The 24,150-nt window shown below is 43.1% G+C and overlaps 1 protein-coding gene across 6 annotated transcripts in view; it reads right to left on the reverse strand.

Moving 5' to 3' along the window:
• Nucleotides 1–24,150, reverse strand: part of ASAP1 (ArfGAP with SH3 domain, ankyrin repeat and PH domain 1) — a 1,537,410-nt gene that overhangs the window by 837,045 nt on the left and 676,215 nt on the right. For all 6 annotated transcript variants that reach the window (XM_069220757.1, XM_069220758.1, XM_069220756.1 and 3 more), the window contains one exon: nucleotides 1,419–1,519. In XM_069220757.1, the coding sequence (XP_069076858.1) occupies nucleotides 1,419–1,519 (101 nt within the window). The remainder of the gene's footprint in view (nucleotides 1–1,418; nucleotides 1,520–24,150) is intronic.

Consider the following 24,150-nt stretch of genomic DNA (forward strand, 5'->3'; position numbering starts at 1 on the left):
CATGAGCTTTAGGGACCGCTCTCTCAAAGCGTTTGGATGCATGCCCTGGCACTAAAGCACATTGTCAGGTTGTGCCCCAAAAAACATAAACAGACCTGGTGCGGATCTGTCACCGACATCATGCGGTGAAAGTCTTTGTAGGGTTTGAACCTGGTCTTCGGGACGCCACTGACGTACCAAAAGTCACCAAAAAACATAATAAGTGTCAAAATTGGTCCAGGGTAGCCCTCTCCGGATCAGCACGTGGCACTGAAAGAAAAGAAGTGACATCACCATGTCAAGGTCGCAACGTCATTACTGTGAATACGATGCCAATGGCGCCGGCGTAGTCAACCGACGCCACCTGACGGCGCGCAAAGGTGTTGCTCGAAGAAAAATCTCTTTATCCAGTCTGACACCAGGGGAAATTCTAAGGTAGGGAATCTGCAACTAGAAGTCTCAATCAGATATAGTATATTTTTCTCACATTAATCTGAGGGAAGGCACTCTGGTGCTATATGAACTTCTACCACAATTTACTGACTTACTAAGTGCTATATAAATGCAATTTGATATTTGCAAAGTGTAACAGTGAGTAAAGCAGTACAAAGAAGGTAATCTTGATCTTGGGATTCTGCAGCACTGCCCATTCTTTTCAGAGACAATTAGTGGGTTTTTGAAGCCAGTTCAGTTCAAACTCTTTATTTAGGCTACAAAAGTTGCCATAAAAGTACAAATAAAAATTAATATAAAAAGAAGATTTAAAACTCATTTTAGATAGAAATCTGCAGCATGCGACACACCTCAGTTACACAAAACGTTGGGTAGCTAAAATCATAAATTACACACTAGTCTGCAGAGCAAATTGATACTCATATCTTGAAAATGCGATAGAGGTGGAGAAGCCATGGACTCGAAGAAGGGGACTGGGGGGGGGGTGGAGTACACCAACTGTTCAGATGTCTGCTAGTTTGGGCAGAGTTCAGGGCTATTCTTGCGCTTCTAGCCCATTTAGAACAGATCTATTTGTCCAAATCGAGAGGCAATCTATTCACTCCAAGTCATACAATGAATTAATAAACTATGTATGATTATTACCAACCACAGCGAATGAACACACACCTAATGCAATGATTTTTTATTAAAGTTGTTCAATTTTTCTTCACTAGGATAAAGCTACAACTTTCTTTACACAGAGAAGAGTAGATAATACAGACAGTATGTTGAGTATATAGCAGATTTTTTTCCACATTATAAATGGAAGCCTGAAACCTGACAGACAAATAAGACAGGAAAGATATTAAAGGTGATATTGCCACTCATACGGCTGTAAAGTAGCAGTACTCGATCACACACTAGAGATAGTGAAGCAGTCCATTGAAAGAACTGTATTCAAGATAGTTTAACAAAAAATATGTTTCTAATGTGAATTTACATACCCATCACTCTTTTTCAAGAGAAAGCCTTTTTTTTCACTGCCATATTCTTTGTTGCCCTGAAGCTGATGCATGCTATATCCACCTTGCTTGCTTTGAGAGTCCTAGAAAGGAGCAACCAGAAATTCAGAAAAATGAAAAAAAAAATTCAAAGTCATATGACTTTTTCTACTGTGGTACTATCTTATATTTTTGCGTCTGCACAGTTAAAATATATTTCTAAAGCATTAAAAGCAAATATGAAACTTTTCTCACATCAGAATCCATTCAGCAAATATAGTAACTGCTGAAAATTATGAGAAAAAATGTATTTCATTGCCCAATTTATCAGTCTTCTCTATGAACGATAAAAAATAATAAAATAAGATCAGACACCACCTCATGCAAAATTATGGTATGAGTGCATCATATTTATTGGTAGTGATACACAATTTTTAAAATCCTGTTTCTTTATATTTAAAATCCATGCATGACTTTCATTAAGTTAAAATCTAGTTTGGGTGAAAAAAGCATGTAAAAGATTTTAAAGTTGGGGAAAAATAGGTTTCTGTAGTCATAGAAACAAAGACTCAAGAAGTAATAACTTACTCTCCTCGACTTCCATCAGGGAACGCATAAGCAAAATAGGAAAGAGGAAGCAAACAATTTAAGAAAAGAAGCATTTAAAAAAAAAAAAATCTCTCCGTCAATCTTTCCTCAGTTACTCTAGTCAATCATTCTATTTTCATGGACAACTATCTCCAAGAAAGGTAGATACATTTTTCTGTAGTTTGTGTACATAAAATAAACATGATTTGGACAAGAAACATTGCAGCTTCAAATTAATGACAAATGCTTATTTTTTAGGTTTAAAACTTTTTTAATTGGGACAATATGAATTAAACAAAACAAATCTCTCAAAATAGGGTAACGGCTGGGCATCAGAGCTGCAGGGACACATTATCAAATCATATTAATTACAATAAAGATCATGCAGAGAGCGAACTGAATAAAGGACAAATATAACAGACTACAAAATGTGCCCTTTCTTTACCAACCAATAACCCCAACAACTCCCTCCACCCACCCACCCTCAACGTTGAAGAGGAGAAACAAAGCACAACCTTTGCACAGTTCATAAGTAAAGTCTTGACCTCAATCCAATCTCTCATCAAAACTAAAGATTTCCAGTGGGGTGGAAGTACAGTAAAGGAGAAGCATCCACTCAATTTTATATAGAGGTTTCCACTGGGCCTCAAAGCGAGAATGGGTACAATTCACATTAAATGTCAGTTGCTCCACAGCCAAAAGGGACCTGTAAAATCCTTCTGTGATCAAAAGGGGGTTCCTATTCTCCCATTTGCAAGCAATCGTCACTTTAGCAGCGCTCAAGCATTAAAGCACCATATACCATGTTTCAACTTTGCAGCAGAAGTTACTGGCCTCCTTCTAAGGAGTATAGTCTCCGGATTAAAGGGTATTAGATAGCCCACGACCCCCAATAGTGTATCAGCAACAGTTCACCAAAAAGGATGAATATGCGGGCAGCAGTGGCAAATGTGAAGGGCAGCTCCAACCTCTCCACAGTCTCTCCAACATTGAGGATTCACATTGGGATACATAAATCGCAACTGAGCAAGAGTATAATTCCAGTCATACCAGACTTTATAGTGCATTTCCACTCTTAGTGCTGACATAGATGATGAATTAATATGTCTACTTAATCTTTTCCAACGCTTTTTTGCAACTGGACCACCTAGCAAACATTCCTAAGTCTTAATGTGTTTCCATGTGGGGGCAGCTCCTGCGCCAGTAAGGCATGATCAAGATTTGATATAGTTCTACTGAACTTCTGGAAGAGTAGCTCAAACAGCTTTTGTCAAGTGAGGTCGCACATCATACTATGGGATTAGAGAACCAATGCCTGATTTGCCCATAAAATAATCTTTCCAACACACAAAATTCAGATCAGTACTACATGAAGAATTTAGAAATAGAAGAAGCATAATGTCAGAGATCATTTGACAAGACCTCTCTCTCCCGGGGTGGAAGGCCTGTCAGTCTAGTGCATAAGTAAGGTCGGCACTGTAGTGTATTTGAGTGTAGGAGGATGGATATGACACCGATCTCAATTGTTCATCCATCACAAACGCATTCCATGGTACAAACTGGCGTGCTAACATAAGCGTTGGGGGGTGGGGGTAGAGGGCCTCTGTTTATGCAGCTAGACCAGATCCCACATTGGTCTGCGCATTGTCGATAGGGCTCCAATTCCTCTCTAATTTGAGCACAGACCATTCCACTGCAATCCTCAGTTGGGTGGTCTGCATACTAATGAGGTATGGTAGGGAGAGTCATGCCCCCACCTCTCTGAGCTGGATTAAATGTTTCTAAGGAACTCAGGGTGATTTACTTCTCCAGACATATTTCAGGAGGAGCTGCTGAGTGTACTTCGGGTAGCGCCTGTCAATCCGTACCTCAAACTGGTATAGGAGTCTATAGGAGACATTACATTTTATAGTGTTAATTCCACATGTCCAGAAGATAAGTTTACCCCGGGTATCACTATCACACTTTATGGTTGCTAACAGAGGGGGTTGATTTGTATTGAATTGTTCGTCCAGAGTTTTTGTGAGGTTAACTCCAAGGTATTTAATAGATTTCCTGGCCCAGCTAAAAGAAAGTGTTCGCCTAAGTAGAGTCAGGGCCTCAGATTTGTTGTCATGATTAATTTTGTAAGCGGAAACAAATTCAAAGGTCTCATGAAGGCCCTGACTTGCATACATTTTACGTCTGTTGCGTTATAAGCAAAATGCTGCACATGCCACAGTGGTCTTCTCCGCTACAGTCCTGGAGGGAGAAACAGCGAAATATAGATTTAAAACATGCTGCAGCTAATAGAATGGTAGGTGGTATTTAGTATTATTTTTAACAATAAGTAGAGCCTTTTTCAGATTTTGTTTCAACTATATTTGCACCAGTACAGTGTTTCAGCCTGCATTTCCCATGGTTTTATAAAAATGCTGTTGCTCCACACAAATTACTGCAAATTTGAAGTCAGTTTAAGATTGGTATTGTTAGCATCATTAGCAATGACTTCAGCAATCCAACACCACATATGTTGGCCAGTGTAGACTACTATCTCATTCTCATAAATGCCTGTACATTTTTTAACCTGGCAGGTTGGATACCACACTTTGGCTTCTCAAGGATTTTGGACCTGGTATTAGAGACCAGGTGAAAGTGTTTTCTAAAATGCTGCTGCTCCACATAAACTACTATAAATTTGAAGTCAGCCTAAGCTATATCCTTGTCTGGTTGGTGGAATAATGTAGTACACTTGATAGGTGTGTTCCTGCTTAACCTTTATTGTCTCAAAGAAGTATCGTATCAGGGGACGGCATACACATCTTCCATTACTCTCATTCTAAGGCTCTGATACTTCAGTTTGGTAATCTGCATTATAATCTGATGGATTTATAAAACATGAAGGAAGAACAAGTTACTTATCTTCAGAACTGGTCTCTCTGGTAAATACTCTATTTAACCACAGACTTCTCACCTTCAGTATTTTCTTCAGATGCCAGATCAGAAGAGGAACCTTTCATAAGTGTACCCACATCGCTAGGTGGAGTTGTGTGGCTCAACACTGGTTTTGTTCTGCCCCATAAGTGACATACCATAGCCACAAGACAATTGGCGGAGTCAAAGTACAGATCTCTAATTTGGAACCTTTAGCGATAGTAAAAAGAGAACACTCAACATAACAAGCAGGTGAAAGGGCCGAAGGTAACTTGTTCTTCTGATGGATACCTCTAACTGCTGATTCGTCACCTTTAGAATAAACACCAAAACAGTATCTCCTAGAGGGGAGGGTCTGTGGAGTGGCTAGGACCAAAAAGTCTCACTGGACCAAATAGGCAAAAGGCCATTCCTGTTAAGGAAGTAGTGCTTCTTAAACACATAGACTGACAATCATGATACGGCCTGAAAAAAAGTCAAGGATAGGCATTCCGGATGCTAATGCAGTGGTGGCAGCTTGACTTTGGAGGAATGTGCCTTCTGTCTTTTGAGTCAATGTGTAATGGAAGAAGGGAGAAGTGATTGGCGAGAAAGAGACAAGCTGGGTACTGTGAAAGGGAAAAGGGGTGAGGTACTTAGATGATCTAATATTAGAGTGCAAAATACATTTCACAGACTACTTTAAGAATTTATCAATCTCATTAACAAACTCATTTGCAATTAACCTTATCAAAGTCCCTAATACTTTAATATTTATTCAGATGGAACTAATTTGGGGGACCAATATCTAGCCTGTGTTCAGTTTTAATGGGGAATATATTTTCTGTTAATAATTTGCCTAACATATGCAGACGGTGGAAAAAACAACTCCATTCAGAATTGGCAGAAAGTGCCTACCAACTGACATTATTATTATATATACCATATATGGTTGAAACATAACTACTTTAAAGTTAATCAATGGCATTGGTCCCAGTGTGAGGTTGTTTATTCTATACAACTCCCAAAGGAGTATCCTGACGCAAAAAGGCAAAAGGTTGCATACACAGAGCTTGTCTGCCAACTATATTGATGGATTAAACAAAAAGAAATGGGTGTGCTGCTGCTATTTAAATGTTTTCAATTATTTGTTTTTTTATAAATTTCCATAGTTGGAGTTGGTGAGCATTCTAACGGGGCGCTTATTCCTATACCAGCCTGCTAAACACCTGAATAATCGACCTCCCATTCTAGCACGGAAAACAGTTGAGGTTAAATAAGGGCCAAAAAGAGGGACCTTAGAGCCCTGGTCAGCTTATAAAAACAAATTCAACTGTACAGGGAGGGGAGGCCTCTGGAATGAAGAACTCAATGAACATGGCACAAGAAATTAAAAACATTGGACTTCTGAATCGGGAGCTAGTGAATCTTTAACAACATTGGGGCTGATGCAGAGCTAGGAGGAAGCCTTCAAACCAATCTGATCATGGTATTTTGAAGAATTTGGAGCCGGGTCAGCAGGTAATCATCCATACCAGCATACAAAGCTTTGCCATAATTTAGACAGTTAGTAATTAAGGCCTGGGTGATTGTTTTACAACAATGCATTGGTATCCAATTGAAGATAAACTACCATAACAGGAGCCACATACAGCTGCGGAGACTATCAAATTAGAATCCCTATATTTCTTGCCAACTTTTTGGGTGTGAGGACTAGTCCAAGCTCTCTCAACCACCATTTATCCGACCACATTGTAGTTGCTCTGCCAAACAATACAATCTGTTTTATTGCGATTTAATGCTGTTCTTTGTCATCCAAGTGGTCGGCGAGGGGGCACGGCATGGAGCCAATTTAGTAGGCAGCAGAAAACAGAACTCCGGCTGGCAAGGCCCCATCCAGGGGGTCCTACCATGCTGTGAGGCACCCCCTGTGAAGTAGGGAGGGGGGAGTGATCCTGAAGGGGTTAACAAGGCGGAAGAGTTATACTGCCACCCACGAGAAATGAGACGGTTGCACGATCACAACCCTAAGATGGCGGCGCAGTAGCACAAACAGGAAGGGAGCGAGCTTCAGTTGAGCCTTGCCCCAACAGTACGTTTGGCAGCCGGTGAGCCTCCCCCCCCCCCACCCTGCCGCTCAACAAATACAGGCTGCTGGAGGACTGAGACTCCCCAGGAACAGAACTTACATGGCAGATCTAGGGGCGGTGAGGACACGACATAGGCAGGGTGGCTGCACGGACTATACAGACTTAGAACGGCTGACATGAGAACTGGTAGCAAAAGGATCATGGAGATTGCCCTCGGGACGCACCGGCGCCTCATTCATCCAGGTCAGTGCCAGGACCTCCACAAGAGTGCCAGGCGGACAAGGGGCTTCGTTGATGGAGCTTCTTGGTCCCTTCTTCCTGAGACAGCCAGGCCCGGTTTGCGGCGGGGCACCAGTGCTATCGGTGGGGTTGTGGTGATAGCTCCTAACTGCGTGACTACCCAGAGAACAGCTGTTTTGGACCAGTGACGGGCGCCTCCCTTAGCTTGAGCCATCCATGCCGGGAGACCTGCTTAACAGGAGAGAAACCTGCCTTCCCACCCCCTTGTGTAAGATGGACTGGCATCCCGTGTTATTGTGGACTCAGGACATACTGGCTGGGAGCAACATTGCTGATTCCCCTCAAAAACAGAAAAGGGGCCTGATAAGGAGGAAGTGACCCTTGGTGGACATTGCTGACCCAAAGAGATGCCTGCAGGAGGTCTGAGGTGGTAGGTGCAGAGGCACAGAAAGGGGCCTTCAGGCTATCACTGGAATTAGGACATCAGCTGACTGGGAGCGAGCCACCTTTGGGCACGACAGTGCTCGGCTGCTCCTCGGGGGACAGGGGCAGAGGGACCATGAGACTATGATCCCCGCAATCGACTACACTGTGCTACCCACTGACAAAGTGCCACACACTGGAACTCTCCTCCCAAATACATAAGGTGTGAGCAGGGCCCAGGGCACCTGTTTATAGCCTGGCAGGGCCGGCTGTTGCCTGCTTTTGAGTAGGCCTGACAGATGCGGCTCTGGAAAGTGAGGGGGGAAACAAGGTGGCTACTACCCCGATACGTGATCGCTCTGAAAGTTCTGACAAAATTTCACGGGGAGACACGTCAATAATGTGAGAACGTGCAGGGAGAGAAAAAGAAACTGCTTCCCATACTGAAGACCCTTGGGCATAGAGAACTATTGCTTCTACTGAGATACCTGCTTTGGGGCACTTATCTGCTGATTTATGTTTCGTGGTCCTGGTGAGAGGGCAAAAACAGAGGAATAGTATCCACAAGGCCTCAGGGGTCGCTAGTCCAACGGAAACTAGGTGTCTGTGTCTACTGAACTGCGACCGAAGAGCTCACTCCTCCTTTCCATTATCTTCAGGGACTGTGGAGGGGCAGAGAATCAGGTTACTGAGCTAATTGCTCGCAAAGCACGCGGAGGAGAGGTAAAGAAGGCTGGGGACCCCTTTCTTTGTGTTTCTGGGGGGCCTGGGGCTGAACGAAGATCTGGCCTAGTTATCTGCAATTGAGAGATATTCAGACGCCTCCACCTGGTGGTACACACACAGCAGGAGGCAGCGGATTGCTACAGCTTGTAGTCATGGGCATAGCCATTCAGAAGAGGGAACAAAAGATGGGGACCCATTGATAAGGGAGGCTGCTGAACCCTGGAATGCTGTTGGTGCACCAATTCCACAATCTGATGTTAATGGGGGTTCTACACTTCAGGATATAATGCAGGCCACTGTGACCTCACAAGAAGTGTTGGAATCTCAAATGGATGCTCTCGGAGCAGATCTGGGGTTCCTGAGGAATGATCATCATCGCTTAGCTGAGCATTTTACCAACGTGGACTGACCACTATGGAGGCTAGAGTCTGAAAGCTCGAACTGTGTCGGAAGAAGCCAAAAATCGATCACGGCGAAATAACATACGGATAGTGGGCCTACCCAAAAGAGTCGAAGGAACACACATGATGGTCTATCTAGAGGAATGGATCCGGAAGGAAGTGGCACCGGAGGGCTTTTCCTTGTTCTTAGCACCAGAGCAAAACCATAGTGGGCTGACAAGGCTGCCGATGCCCGGGGGCCCCCCTGCGGCCAGTAGTGGCTTGTCTGTTGTACTTTAAAAGATCAAGATTATGCCCTGGCCCAAGCTTGACACAGAGGAGACCTTACAGTTGAGAATGCATTAATGAAAATTTAACCTGATTTTTTCTCAAGAGTTACAGAAGCAACCATTCACGTTCCTGGAACCAAAGAGGAAACAGACAGCTGGGAATCCCCTATGCAATGCTGTTGCCGGCCAGGCTTAGAGTAGTAACATTGGCTGGAACAAATTTTTTCCAGTCCCTGCAAGAGGCCTAGATCTGGATTGACCCTCAGCCTCAACCTGGATCCGGCAGTGCCCCTCGACCAAGTGCCCGAACAGAACCTGATCATGATGCAGATCCCTGGCTCATGGCTCTACTGCTTCATCACAAGTCCAACAGGAAAGACGGAAAGCAATGGAGGCAGTGGCTTTGCTGAGCGCGGGTGGAACGGGACCTACATTGCCCAAGAAGATGCAACAGCTCGAGATTTGGAATGCGATCAAGGTTCTAATGACTCTGGAGATTCGAGTCTTGAACTAACTAAGGTGATTCCAGGGACGTCGGATGAAATAATCCAAAGCAGCCAATGCGTTGGTAATGTTTACAAGTTATTGGTCTTAATACCTTGCCTGGTGATTCTGCCTGGTGGAGGGAGTGGGATTGGTGTTTTTCTCCCCTGGGTCAGGGAGTCATTCTCTTGCACACCACTCTGGGTGGGAGACTTGGTGAAGGAGGAGTTTTTTGGCTTGACCCCTCCAAAAACACAAACTGAGTGTACTCCTACTAGTTGTCATAGTTTGATTGACTGGCTGAAGTGGGGGCTTTCACCTGCTTGTCCTGGAGAGAGGGCTTTGGGATAGACGTTCTATGTTAAGTTTCTGGGAACCCATGAGATGCAACACTGAAGTACTTGCACACAAACCTTGCTGGGATATTACAAGGTGATAGCTGGGTGGTACACAAAGAAGGGCACAACATAAACTCTGACATAGAAGCTAAATGGTGGACCCTATAACTTACAAACTCATTTCTTGCAAGATCCGAGGCATGCACACAATGACCAAACGCTACAACATATTTTTATATTTGAATAGATGGGGCATCCACATAGCACTATTACAAGAAACACATCAAACAAACAGAGGAATTAGTGCTACAGTGCAGATGGAGAGGCCAGGCATACTACACCACCCACTCGGCCTACGCCAGGGGCATACTAGTATAGGTCCGAACGGCAGTTCCATTCCAATACAAGGGCAACCTAATCGCCCCAGAGGGTAGATACACAGTGGTGATGGGTCGCCAAGAGAGTCAGGAAATAGCAATAGTGAAGATATATGCGCGTAACATGGATCAGGGCATTTTTCTGATAAGCCTGTTGGGCCCCTTGACCCTGTTCCTGGTTAGCCCAAGCAGAATGAGAGAAGATTTTAACTGGGTAGCAGACCTCCAGATAAATAGCTCTCATCCTCCCTGCAAGACTCCCAGGCATTTAGAGTGGCCTGCACTTTTGCGGAAAGGCAAGCTAGATGGGAAATGATTGACACCGGGAAGCCACACATCCACAAGATCAAGGCTATTCCTTCTTTTCAAGCATACACGAGCTTTACATCTGTTTAGATACATCCCTCTGCACCCCAGATAGTCATAGCTTGGTTCATTCCAGAGAGCATTTGGCTTGCACAATTTCCGACCACAATTCTATATTCCTGCACCTGGGATGGGTGCTACCCAGACCCAGTATTCCAACATAGAGTCTGAAACCCGAATCACTGGAGGATCGGGCATTCCATGAGACAAAGGGAAAATAGGGCAGTATTTTTGCAGAGAATGAAGGTGCAGCTACCTCTCCCAGGGGTGAGTGAGATGCCTTTAAGGCAGTGACCCAGGACGACTGTACAGCAGAATCAATGGGGGTCATAGGAGCTCTGATGGGGGAGGCGATGACTGCCCAGCGAGAACTGAGCGAAATGGAGACCCGTAGACCCAGGTACCCAGAAAAGCAATAAGCCCTCCTAGATGCTAAGGAGGAAGTAGCAACCTAGGTCGAATGAAAGGTGCTTTGATTATCAACAGTATATGGGGCACTCCCATGCAGAACAGGATATCACAGGATCCCTGCTGGCCTGGTTAGCTAACCCGGCACAGCGGGGATCGCGGATAACTGAAATTGAAACGTAAGGGGGAGACTGGTTTTACAGTCAAGAGGGGATTAACCATCTCGTCTTGCGGTATTACTTGGAATTATATTGAGTACCATGACACAGAGGCAATATGAGTTTTTCTAATGTTGATGCCTCTACCGCGCTTCACAGCTGAGGAGGCATGAGAAGACATGGGGGGAGACATTACTCCACATGCGATGAAAGTGAAGAATAAAGGATTGGCAAGTGGTAAGACAACAGGGACGGACAGGTTCCTGGCTGAGTTTTGTGCAGCATATTCGGAGTTGACCCCTAGGTTGGTAGCCCTTTACTGAGCAGCCAAGGACTCCGGCAGCCTGCCTGACACCACCAGGCAATCTTAAAGCCTGGAAAATCTGCCTATGATCACAAAGCCTACTGGCCGCTGTTGATGTTAAATATCGACTACAAAATCTTGAGTAGAATTCTAGCAACTAGACTCCTCTCATTCATGACCAAATTGATACACACTGATCAGGCAGATTTATCCCGGGCCGCAATACAGAGCTCAACATCAGATGCCTTTCAGCAATATTGGAAGTGACCGACTCTGCTCGTGAGACTGCAGTGGTGTTTGCGGTAGCCACAGAAAAGGATTTTCATAGCCTTGAATGGGGTTATTTGTATGACGTAATGTTGCATATGAGGCTGGCGAGATGAATGGACTAAACTTTTCTAGGCAAACCGATAGCTAAGGTCTGAATGGTGAGAACTATTGCTGAGGGATATGCAGTGGGCCGAGGGATACGACGGATGCCTTCTCTCACCTCTACTATTTGCAATGGCCATGGAACCTCTGGCCAATTAGGCAAGAGAGGGGTGGGATTTCAGGAACTGGAGGCCACTTTCACTGCATAGCTTTATATGTGGACGATCTATTGATCTTCCTTAAGGATACGTCAGAGGACCTAGACTGGGCTAGGTCTATGCTGAAGCAATCTGGCTCCTTGTTGGGCCTGAAAGTAAACTGGCAGAACTCCAGATTGTTTCCAGCAACGCCAAACCGGGATCTTCCAGAGGGAATGGAACACTTTTGAGAGGGAACCTTGGTGCCTATCCTAACTGGGAGTCAAGGTTTATCACAACAAGTCAACCTACTGAACAGCAATGTGGGACTGGCTTTCAGATCGGCTGGATGTGGAATTTTGGAAGACACTTCCATTATCGTTTGTGGGGCCCTGAATTTTTAATCATTACATTCATATGGGGGTCGGGTTGCAGCAGGGTGGCTCTTTCTGCTGTACAACGATCTGACGGCCAGCGGGGCTAGCAGACCCCGTCTTTGAAACATACTATATTGCAGCCCATTTCCAGCGGCATGTACAATGGCTGGTGGGCAGGCAGACCCCAGAAAGATCCTTGGGATCCTTTGTATTAAAGCTCTCTGATCTAACCAGAGTGCTGCTGAGAGTGGGGGCGCTCTTCAGCTGAGGCCACCCAGGAGTTTTGAGTGATCTCTAAGTGTTGGAACAGATGCTTGCAAAAACTGTGTATGAAAATTCCTTGCTCCCGATTTACCTATCACCATGTTAGGAGAACTACCACATGGGGACACTGGTGGGGGACTCAAGGAGTGGGAGTCCTCTTTAGAATGGCCACAAATCCAGAATAACAATGACACTTATACTTAGGCAGCAAACTTAGTATGGCAATGACAAAACACTAAACTTAAATATCCAGCATAGCATCACTGACATCATGCGTAACTTTCAACTTAGTACTGAAAATAAGACTTTAGCATAACATATTCAGAATAGCATCATATCTAAGAACACAATATTAGAAATTGTCTCTCTGGCAGGTAATTCGCCCTTCACCCTAGGGAGAGACTCCTCACCCGAACACAACAGAACATGCCTGAAGATACAGAATCAGAGAGCACCAGTCTTCTCCCTTACTTTCAGTAAAGCCAAAATATACACCTTACTTGAATGCTACCAATACCTAGAATGGTGCAAAAAAACAATCCACTGATAATCCCTCACACCAGCCTGACAAGCATGCCTCAGTATTCAATGGGCATGCAGCCAATCATGCGCTTACAAACAGCATGTCCAAACACTAGGCTGCTGTGAAGAATCAATAGTATTCCTTGTGTCTGTGCGCAACGATAGCTAACCAACATAAACATGGCTTGTAGGGCAGGAACACTGGGGTCACGCCATCTCCCAGGCATCCATAAAGATTCTATAATATCACAGACACACTGGCTGAGCATCAGCTATCAGAGAAACTAGGGAGAGAGAATACATAATGCCAAGTATGTACAGAAAACAGGGCTGAGTGAGTGGACATAATACAGTAGGGGGATCTTCTAGTGAATGTGAGTGTAAGGACTGCACAGTTGGCTCTATGTCCTTATTAGTAATGTCCCTAAAGGTCCCTATGCTGCACTGAGCTGCTGAATGTAGCTGGTTTTAGAGCTAGTTTAAAGAACTCATTTCTGGCTGGGGTTCAAATCTGGCAAACCTTTTTGATATTTTCTTGCGAGAAGGTTGCCAATGTGGCACAAAGATATGGAGAGGTAAGATTCACAGAGAAGTGGCTGTGAGCATTCTTTAACTAGCTGTAAAATTTCCTTTGCAGTAATTCTCTTTTTTCAATTCTTCCCATAAGGAAATTTCTATGAGCCATGCATATGCTCCTGTGTTATGTACTGAGGGTTGATTTATACCAGGCTTTTTCTAAATTGGATTTTGAGTGTCTCCAGAAATGTTCTAAATACTTACAAAGTTGTTTTTGTTCTCTCAGTTCTTCTGAGTACCACTTGGTAACTACTGAGGTACAACAGGATAGTGGTGGTACAAAGGCAAAGGCATAACTAGCACAGAACCACAAGATGCACTGTGTAATTCCAGTACAAAGTGATACCACAGCACTCAAATAGAGCTCCAAAAAGGGAGTCAAAATTCCATAAAGTGAGGTTTCGTAGAAATGGGTCCAATCAAATTAGGTTTATTGAATCATAGAACATTCCATGTTCAAAAAAGTATAGTAATCACAACAACAGCAGACACGTGTTTCATGAAAATCCGTGACTTTTTCAAGGCTATAAACAGCAAAAATAGCATAACATTACAATCACAAACCATGAACAGGGTCAATGGTAACAAAAGGTCTAGGTTTCAAAGGCAATTTTTCTTCCACCAGTATACAACAAAGAATTGAGTTCTACCGAAAGTGAAAAGTAGAGAACAATTCCTACACCTGTAGTCAACAGAAAAAATAGGCAAAATGTGAGGGAAAAGCAAAACCCTGTGAGGCAATCTATTTGGCTCTCAAAGTACATTACCAAGATAATAAAACCCACCACCCTTGTGATCATAAGTACAAGGAATACCAAGACACCAAGTAGAATGGTGTGGTGAAGATCACAAGAGGAGAAAATAAGTATGGTGTTCTGACCTAATAGTACACAAAGACAAGTACTTCGGAGGATATGTAGTAAAACCTTGAGGATAGACAATTTGTTGTAAACTGGTTTTTAAATGAAAGATATAAAATTAATATTGAGTTTCTGGGGATCCACATGCTAATAACTACAGTATCTCAGGGTGGGATCAACCTGAAATAGCACAAAAGAGCCCTTGAGGAAAGCAATAGCCGGCTATGGTGTGTCTAGTGAAGCCTGCATTGAGTAGAGAGTTTCAGGAGTCCTTGAAGCGAGCGAGTTGTGATTATATATTTGGCCCAGTAACCTACCTAAGGACCGTCTTCAAAGAATACACGATCTTGTCAATAAACTCAGTAAGGAGACCTTGGTAAGGCAACACCTAAGTAAGGTAGATGGCAAAATGTTAGACTTCAAAAAAGAACATTAACAGAAAAGTCAGTTAAAGTTAACGTCAGAGTTATATGGAAGCAACGTAAGTAGATAGGATATGTCAAGAGGTCCTATACATAGTAATGCAATGCATTATTAATACATACTAATGTATTAGTACAAAGATATGGCAACTATCTATACAGCATAGCCAATGTGTTGGGGAGAGCATGTCTCTGAAAAGCAAATGTGACATCTAGTTGCAATATTGTACAAATTACACACAACATTCTTTTGTGTGTAAATAGAGCGGTGTGCCACGTAAAGAAACCAAACCCCAGGTTTACCAGTGTAGTAATGGCCCGTATAACATACAGACAGAGAAGGTAATTTAAGAAAATAAAGAAACTGTACGGCCATTTAAGTGGCATAGCTTAAACATATGCCAATAACCTGTCTATAGACAGAGAGGATAAAGTACGGAATTTGTGCACATTGTTTCCTATGAAAAATGGACAAACTTTTCCATAAAATAGGCAAGTAACTCAAACGCTATTTCCACTTTTAAGAAGGAACAAACTTCTAGCTGAGACATGTAAACACTAATGTAGTTGGAGACCTAACAAAAAGTTTAAAGTAAGTTATATGGGCCCAAAACGAGTGCCTGTAGAGCACAGACAGACGTAAGTTATGAGCAAAAAACGGGTACCTGTACAGAAGAGGTAAATGTCAGTATGGCGTCCACAGTCAGGGAACCCAACGTCCTATTCGTCCCTATTTTTATAATAGTCCAACAACGGAAAAAGGACGAGTACACTTGCCGATACAAGGGGAAAAAATGTACGGCCATCTTAAAATATAATCGGAATCAATTGTGCAAACCATCCCCTTTAGGTGGAAATCCCTACTGTGTATCATCAAATTTGCTGTAGGAGAAGTTTTAAAATTGCACATGTTGCTAAAAATAATTTAACACCAACCAAGACCAATATCATCTCACAGTATGATATGAGTACAATGAGGTAGATTAACAGTCCGTGTACAGCCATCTAGATATTATGAATGTCCAAAAATTTAACTACTGGACAATTTGCAACAATTTGTGCCAAACTAAACAAACTAATACGACATCTCATTGTTAGGATGAGTCCAAGTATAGTTAAGCCTACTGATATGTCCTATTTCAGGCACAGTACGGGACCATAATAGGTATAACAGGTCTGGCTGAATAATGTAGAGGGGAAAGGACAGTATAAGAAATCTGTGATTGTAATCCAGTGCCATAGAAACTAGTTGCATCTACTTCAGCCAGCGAGTCGGATTTTTCCAGCATCACTACATGATAGCGTTCCTTTTACAGCTGGAATATCTACTGGTATGACTTCCTCTTCTTTTTTTAGAGAAGTTGGAGAGGTTTAGATAAGGGACCAGACAGAATTACAACCAGAACTCAAACATTAGAAAACAAGACAAGGCATCAACAATAGCAAGAACACACACCAGAGAAGGAGTGGTAACCAGATTGGTATCCCGAAAACAGAAGAATTGAATGCAATTTTGAATATTTCATCTATAACCATAGATGTAAAATTATCTATCAACAATATCCCAATTGCAAACTTGTCCAATCTTGCATTGTCCAAGCATCAAACAAATGTATGTACGCCAGGGACTAGGATTTTGTCCAACATCTATGTCTGACTTTCTACAAGTACACATAGATCTATTTAAATTTGTATGCTGTTTGAAATAAAAAAAGATATTTTGACGAGAAATCTACTTATGCAGTTCCATCTTTGCAGCCCCCACAGAAATGTCTTAAATTCATCAGAGATGTACACGATCTTCAACTCCTTCCTTAATTAGAAAATGTTGGCACACCACCACTCTCTATGCTTGAATTACTATAAGATTTGAACATTACATCTAACATTTACATGGACAGTGGTTTGAAATTAAAATCCACCTTTGTCCCCAATTTACCAACAGACAATATTATAGATGTCTTCCACAAGGCGGTTACACAGGAGCTTTATACACTGGAGGACAAGATGGGTTAAGACAAAAGGAGTGAAAGTCTGACGACGAGAGAAGAATGTGTAGCACTTGATACATTATCCAACACTCCCAATGTTATCATCAAGGAAGCAGACAAAGGGGGAATACTGTGATAATGCAAAAAGCAGACTACATAGAGGAGACTGACAGAAAATTATCTGATGGGTTGTCATATATCAAACTTCCCAATAAGTCATTAAAAGACAAATAAAAATATTGAACAGAGGTTAGCCTATAGGCGAGATTTAGGTTTCATTTCTGACAACAAATTTAAATATGTTTAATCCATTACCACGAGCTCCTTGTGTGTATAGTCTTCCTAAAATACACAAACAGGGTGCCTTTCCCACGTGGCAGGCCAAGTGTCTCAGCTATCGGTTCTACTGCGGAACGTATTTCAGAGTACACTGATGTCTTCTTGCAGCCTTTTGTGCATAATGCGTCAACTTATACACGAGGTAAGAAGGACTTGCTGAATAAACTTTAAGACACAGAATAGGTGGATGACTTTACATTTGTTATTCTAGACGCCTCCAGGCTCTTGCCTCTACCAGAGATGCTACACTATATGAACATACAGAAATGATTCCCGACCTCACTAGACTGGTTCTGGAGAACAATGTCTATGCTCAATGGATGTTGGTTTAGACAAGCCTAGGTGGTTGCCATGGGCTCAAAATTTTCCTCATCGTACGGGACCATCTAACAAGGGTATTTTGAAAAAACATCATTCAAAGTCATGATGACAACAAAATGTTTCCGAACACATACTATACTGGGGTGAGATATATTCATAATATATTTGTCATCTGGTCCGGCAGCTCAGTTGGATGCCCTTTTTGACCATTTGAATAATAACTACTATAACCTATGTTCAGATATCATGAATTTGGAAGAAGAGCTCTTCCAAGGTTAGTGCCCGGAGCTTCACTGATACACATGAGTAATGTGATGGCGACCAAGAAAGCCACTTTCCATGAGAGGAATTGAGGTGGATAGAAATGGAGTGGTTCAAACGGGGGACCCATGAGTCTGGTGAGAACTTTTTGAGGTTCCACGAAGGTGCAGGAGGGACCCTAGGTGGAATCAAATGTTTAAGACCTTCTACGAGAGCCTTAATGACTGGAATTCTGAACACGGAAACATGTTGTTTGTTCCGTAGATACAAAGCTATAGCTGCAAGATGTAGGCGAATTGAAGTGTATGCTAGATTTGCTTTCGGTAAGTGGAGCAAATAAATGATTTCTTGTACTGTAGCTTTCATGGAGTCGATGAATTTGTGTTGGCACTAGCAAACAAAATGTTTTCACTTTGCAGCATAACAGGCTCTAGTAGTAGGTTTACGGGCTTCCTTGAGAATGTCCATACACTCCTCAGACGAGCCTAGGGAGACAAAAAATAGACTTCAGGAGCCATATCATACGGTTGAGTGACTTGGGGTCTGGTTGTCTGATTTGTCCTTGATTTTGAGTGAGAAGGTCCGGCCTGTTGGGAGCTTTTTGTGTGGGATACTGAGAGATCCAGGAGTGTGGTGGACCAAAGTTGGCATGCCTAAGTGGGAGTCACAAGGATCATGGTGAGAGATGTTTGCCTGATCCTCCAAACCAGAAATGGAATTAGAGGGGGATGTGGAAAAGCGTAGGCAAATATCCATGACCAATTCATCCACAACCTTGTTAGACAGGTGAGGAAGGAATGCTTTGAGAGCTAGGAAAACTGCCTGGAGCTCAAGGTAATTCATGTATAGGGACTGGAGATTGGCATCCCAGAGGCCCTGTACTGTCAAGTCTTGAAGATGAGCACCCCAACCTATGAGTGATGCATCTGTAGTCAATGTGACTTGAGACAAAGGGTCTAGAAAGGGCCATCCCTTCAAGAGGTTATTGGTGTTCTACCATTAGAGAACGGTGAGTCTGGGGATATAACAACACTAGATCTTCCAGGTGACCCTGTGACTGAGACCACTGGCGAGACAAACACTGTTGCAGGAGACGCATGTGTAGCCTGGCATGAGGAACAATGGCAATATAAGAGGCCATCAACAGATGCATAATTATCCTGACTGTGTAAGTATTGTTCTCCTGAAATTGAGGTGGGGGGGAATATATATATTTGAAATTTCAAATATTCTGAAAATTCTGGACAAGGGTCAGGTTTGGATATGCCAATCCTAACTTTGTGTTCAGAATGGCCCCAAAGTAAGGTTGAACCTATAGGGGCTTGAGGTAAGATTTGGGAAAGTTGAGAGTGATGCCCAGGTTGTGTAGGAGATCCACTGTCAACTAAGTGTGTTGCGGACACTAGCGTAATGTGCTGACTTTGATGAGCCAGTCGTCGAGGTAGGGAAACACAAATGTTTTGCCTTCTCAGGTGTGCAGCAACTACTGCTAAATATTTTGTGAATACCCTGGGAGCGGGTGCGACTCTGAATGGAACGACCTTGAATTGGTAGTGTTTTCCTACAATAATATCTTAGTTATTTCCGATGTGTGGGGCGATTTGGAATGTGAAAGTAGGAGTCCTTTAGGATATAGAGCTGTCATGACGTCACCTTGCTGTGGGACCACAATGACAGCCTGACGGGTGGCCATGTGGAAGTGTTCAGACAGAATATATTTGTTGGAGGCCTGAGGTTGAGTATTGGCCTGAGAGAGAAATCTTTTTTGGGAATGAGAAAGTATAGGGACTATACTCCTTCCCCTTGATGTTGTGGCGGAACAGGCTCTATGGCCCCTTTTAGAAGAGCTTGGACCTCTTGTTTGAAAAGGGTTGAGTGTTCCTGAGATAGCCTGCGAGTGCGAAGGGAACTATTGGGAGGAGTGGTGTTAGGTTCCAGACAATAACCATCTTGTATGATGGTGAAGACCCACTGGTCTGTGGTAATGGTGTTTCATGTTGGATAGAAAGGTTAGAGTTTCCCCCCGACAGTTGTAGGATGGGGGGAGAATGTGGAGGTAGTCACTGCTTGGCCGTGGAGGAGGACCAGTGGTGCTCTTTCCCCTCCATTTGTTGTTGGTATATCTGCACGAGCCCCCATAAAATCCTCTAATGTAGGTGGATTGAGACTGTCTTGGATGCAAGTTAGACACCTCAGAGGTAGTGGACTTGTATGAGCCTCCGAACCCTGGGCAGCGAAAAGTGCCTCAGTGTAGGGGACTGAAGGGCACCCATGGCTTGAGCAGTGTCTCTCTTTCTTGAGTTTCTCCAAGGTGGTGTCGGCCTGAGGCCCACACATGTACTTCTTGTCAAAGGATATATTGAGGACTGCCTGCTGGACTTCAGGTTTAAAACCTGAGCAACGTAGCCAAGCCTATCTCATTGGTGTTTATGCCGCGAGCTGCATGCCAGCGTGCACCTCATTTAATTATTGGAGATGACCTGCCCCTCTGCAACAATCTGTTGTCCCCTTTTGTGATGTTCACTGGGTAAGAATTGGAGGAGATCCTCCATTTCGTTCCAATGAGCCTGGTCATACCGGACTAACTTGGCCTGGGAGTTGGCTACGCTCGAGTGGTTTGCAGCCTGTGCACCCACTCTTTTCCTCACACCATCTATTTTCTTACTTTCCTTCTCAAGGGGAGGAGAGTCTCCAGTGGCTTGACTGTTTTCTTGCTTATGAGCTGTTGTTACCACAAGACAGTGTTGTGGAACCTGTGACCTGATGTAGAGCGGGTCGGAGGGAGCTGCCTTATACTTTGCCCACCCTTGGCATGATTACTCTAGAGCGCACAGGCTGCTTGAAAATATCCTCCGCATGTGGAAGCATGGGGAGATATTGTATGTCACTGCGAGTAGTAGCAAGTGTGTCGAACAGGAAGTCCTGCTCGATTATATCCTTATGCAGTTCTATGTTGTGGAATGCAGCTGCTCTAGCCACTACCTGTTGGTAAGAGGTAGTGTCCTCAGGTGGTGAGGGGTGAGCTGAGTAGAGGTCAAGGTTGTTGGAGGGAATAGGGTCAGGATCATATGAGTCCCAAGGATCTGTATCATCCTGAGGCCCCCCTAAACTCTCATTGGAAAACAGTGGAGAAACCTGAGGTGTGTAATCCCCTGGTAAGGGTGAAGTAGGGGAAGGGAAGGAGGAGGATAGTGGTTTCTCTTGGAGAGCACAGGAGAGGAAGGAGTGGCAATGATCCGGCCTGTGTCGTCTTGTATTTGGAGTTTGCACTGACAAGGATCCATTGTCTTCAAACTTGGCTCAACGAGAGAAAGGCTGGTGGAGGACTGGCCCAAGTCTGTAGCCTTGGAAGTTTTTGGCTCCGAATATCTCAGCACTGAAGGTTTCAGTCTGTGTGGTTTGGTTGGCATCGAAGTAGAGGCTGAAGGCTGCCGGCAAGATCCAGTGTTTTGGATTAAAATCGGAACAATCTCTCGATCCGAGGAAATGGAGATCAATCCCAAGGACGTGCCCTTGGTCTTAGTCCTTGTTTTCAGTGTCAAACCGGAGGGCGGGCATGTGATACAGTCTTTCAGTACCGACCAATGACTGGCAGCAATGGTGGACTGGCAAACTCAACGCAGGGTTGGAAAGTCTTTTTTTAAAAGTGTTATGTTGGGCAGAAGGAGCCACAGTACTCACGCAGTGGGCAGAAGTGAAACTCCTGAAGAGTTTTCTTGGAGCAGAAGACTTACTAGTGTAGCAGTCGGCCTCACAATGGTCAAGGGAGAGGCAGATGTTGCACACAAGATGTTGGTCTGTGTGCAGATATTTTGCGTGCCACTGACGACAGAAGCGGAATGGAGTCCATTCCATCAAGGAAGCATTTCTTTTTGTGCTGCATGGAAGATAGGCCTGAAGTGGGTGCTGATGCCCCGAAAGGCAGTCAGTCAGTGCCTGACCCGACGAAGTAAGGAGCGCACTAAGATAAAGAAAGAGTGAGGACAATACCATTGAAGTGAGGCAAGGTAGGAAAAAACCAAAGTGAGTCGATAGATGGAACACAGACACACTTCCGAACCGTACGGCAGAGAGAAAACAATCGAGTCGATGCCCATGCACAAGATTATCAAGAGGAGGAGTCATCTGGTCTCGTTCCTCAGATCACTTCTTCAAAGAAAGACAACTTGCACAACTCATGACCCAACACTAGACGACAAGAGTATGCAGAGCATGTGTATCTACAGCCACACATTATCGTACACACAATTAGAAAAATACAACAAAACTCTCTTCTTACACACAAGACCTGTAAGAAAGACAATGACAAACGACTGATATTAATTACTTGATAACCGTTCTCAAAGTCACAGTTCATATTGAATTCCTAAAAGACATTGCTACCTACTCAAATTGGACAATATATTGACTACATTTCTGTCCAACAAACTGCACATTACCCATAGCAAGGGGGGTAACTCTGAGAAACATTATGTCCAAGCTATACTCCACCTAGTTCACAAATGGAACACAAATCATTGTTACCTGATAGACCAAAGGGTTTTTTCAAGTGTACACAATGCAACATTTGTCAATATGTTTTGCATAAGGAATTCAACTATCAATATAACACAGAGAAAATATATGATCCAGCACTTTATGAACTGCAACACCAAGTTTGTAGTATATTGTATTATATGCAAATGTCAACAAATCTACATTGGCAGTACTATAAGGCCACTGAAAGAAAGAATACAAGAATATGTCAGGGCAAATAAAAGCAATAACCCACATTACCCATTGGCAGTATATTATAACAGCCCTAGCGGGTAAGAAGTGGTTAATATAAAATTTTACAGCATAGCCCAGGTTGATTCCAACCCTAGAAGTGGTGACAGAACTATAGCCCTGAGAAAATTGGAGACTACATGGATAATTATGTTATGGGCTGTGGATAAAGGACTGAATGTGGACAGGGAAGTTCATGTGTCTTACAGAATGATGGCAGTACATGTTCTCATCCAACCTCAAATATAAGTGGTGGGTTTTATAATGTAATAGCATATGTACGGCTGATTAGACACAATAAGCAATCTCAAACAAAGCACTTTTGTCCTTATCTCTAGGTATCATGCATTACGTTGATGTATGACCACATTAATAATGACCAACTGTTTACTAGTGATGACTTTGCCAGATATGCATATGTCAAGCAACACTTCTCCGTGTATGTGTCTTTAAATGTGATATTAGGTGTTGACATTACTGCCTGTCTATTTTATAAGAAATAATATCTTGTCAGACAACTGCTACTACTTTGTACAACATTAGTATAACGTTGAATAATTTGACAGAACGTCACTAGGAATTTTGTGACATTTGTTTTGTAAATGAAATATTGATAACATTTGTTATCCTCATCTTAACTTTTTGACTTGGTACTAGTAGTTATCTTTAACATGCATGATATTGTGAGACATGGTGTGGCGTATTGGACAGGGTCCATCTGACTGTTTTTACATTACAGTGGTATGTACACTACATTGAGGGCAACTGTCTTTTCCCTTTTCTGTTTCCTTTCACACAGCCTATAATCCTACATTTTTATCCACTGACCAGTTCTGACACCATTTTGAACTAGTCAGAGATGAATATGATTCACGTGGCTGGGTTACCTAATAGGTTCTGTGTCACTGGATTATAATCACAGATGTTATTATACTGGTCCTTTCCCCTCCAGCTTCTTTTGGAGTTTCTCAAGTTTCTCGGAGTGATAGTCCTGAACATTATTCAGCCAGACCGGTTATAACTATTATGGTCCCGTACTATGCCTGACATAGGATATATTAGTATTAACTATACTTGGATTCATCCTGACAATGGGGTGTCACGCTTGCTTGTTTAGTTTGGCACAAATTACTGCAAATTGGCCAGTAGTTGGATTTTTGGACGTACAAAATTTCAAGATGGCCGTACTCAAACTGATAATCCACCTCAATATATGCCTATCATACTGTGAGATGATATTGGTCACAGTTGGTGTTACATTATTTTTAGCAACATATGCAATTTTAAAACTTCTCTTACAGCATGTTTGATGACACACCACAAGGACATCCATCTAAAGAGCATTGTTAGCTCAACTGATTCCAATGACATTTTAAGATGACCGTACGTTCTTTCCCCTCTTATCGGCTGGTGAACTAGTCCATTTTCTATGTTGTTTGGACTAATATAAAAATAGGGACGAA

The sequence above is a fragment of the Pleurodeles waltl genome, chromosome 2_2 (genome assembly GCF_031143425.1).
Source record: "Pleurodeles waltl isolate 20211129_DDA chromosome 2_2, aPleWal1.hap1.20221129, whole genome shotgun sequence".
Lineage (NCBI taxonomy): Eukaryota > Metazoa > Chordata > Amphibia > Caudata > Salamandridae > Pleurodeles > Pleurodeles waltl.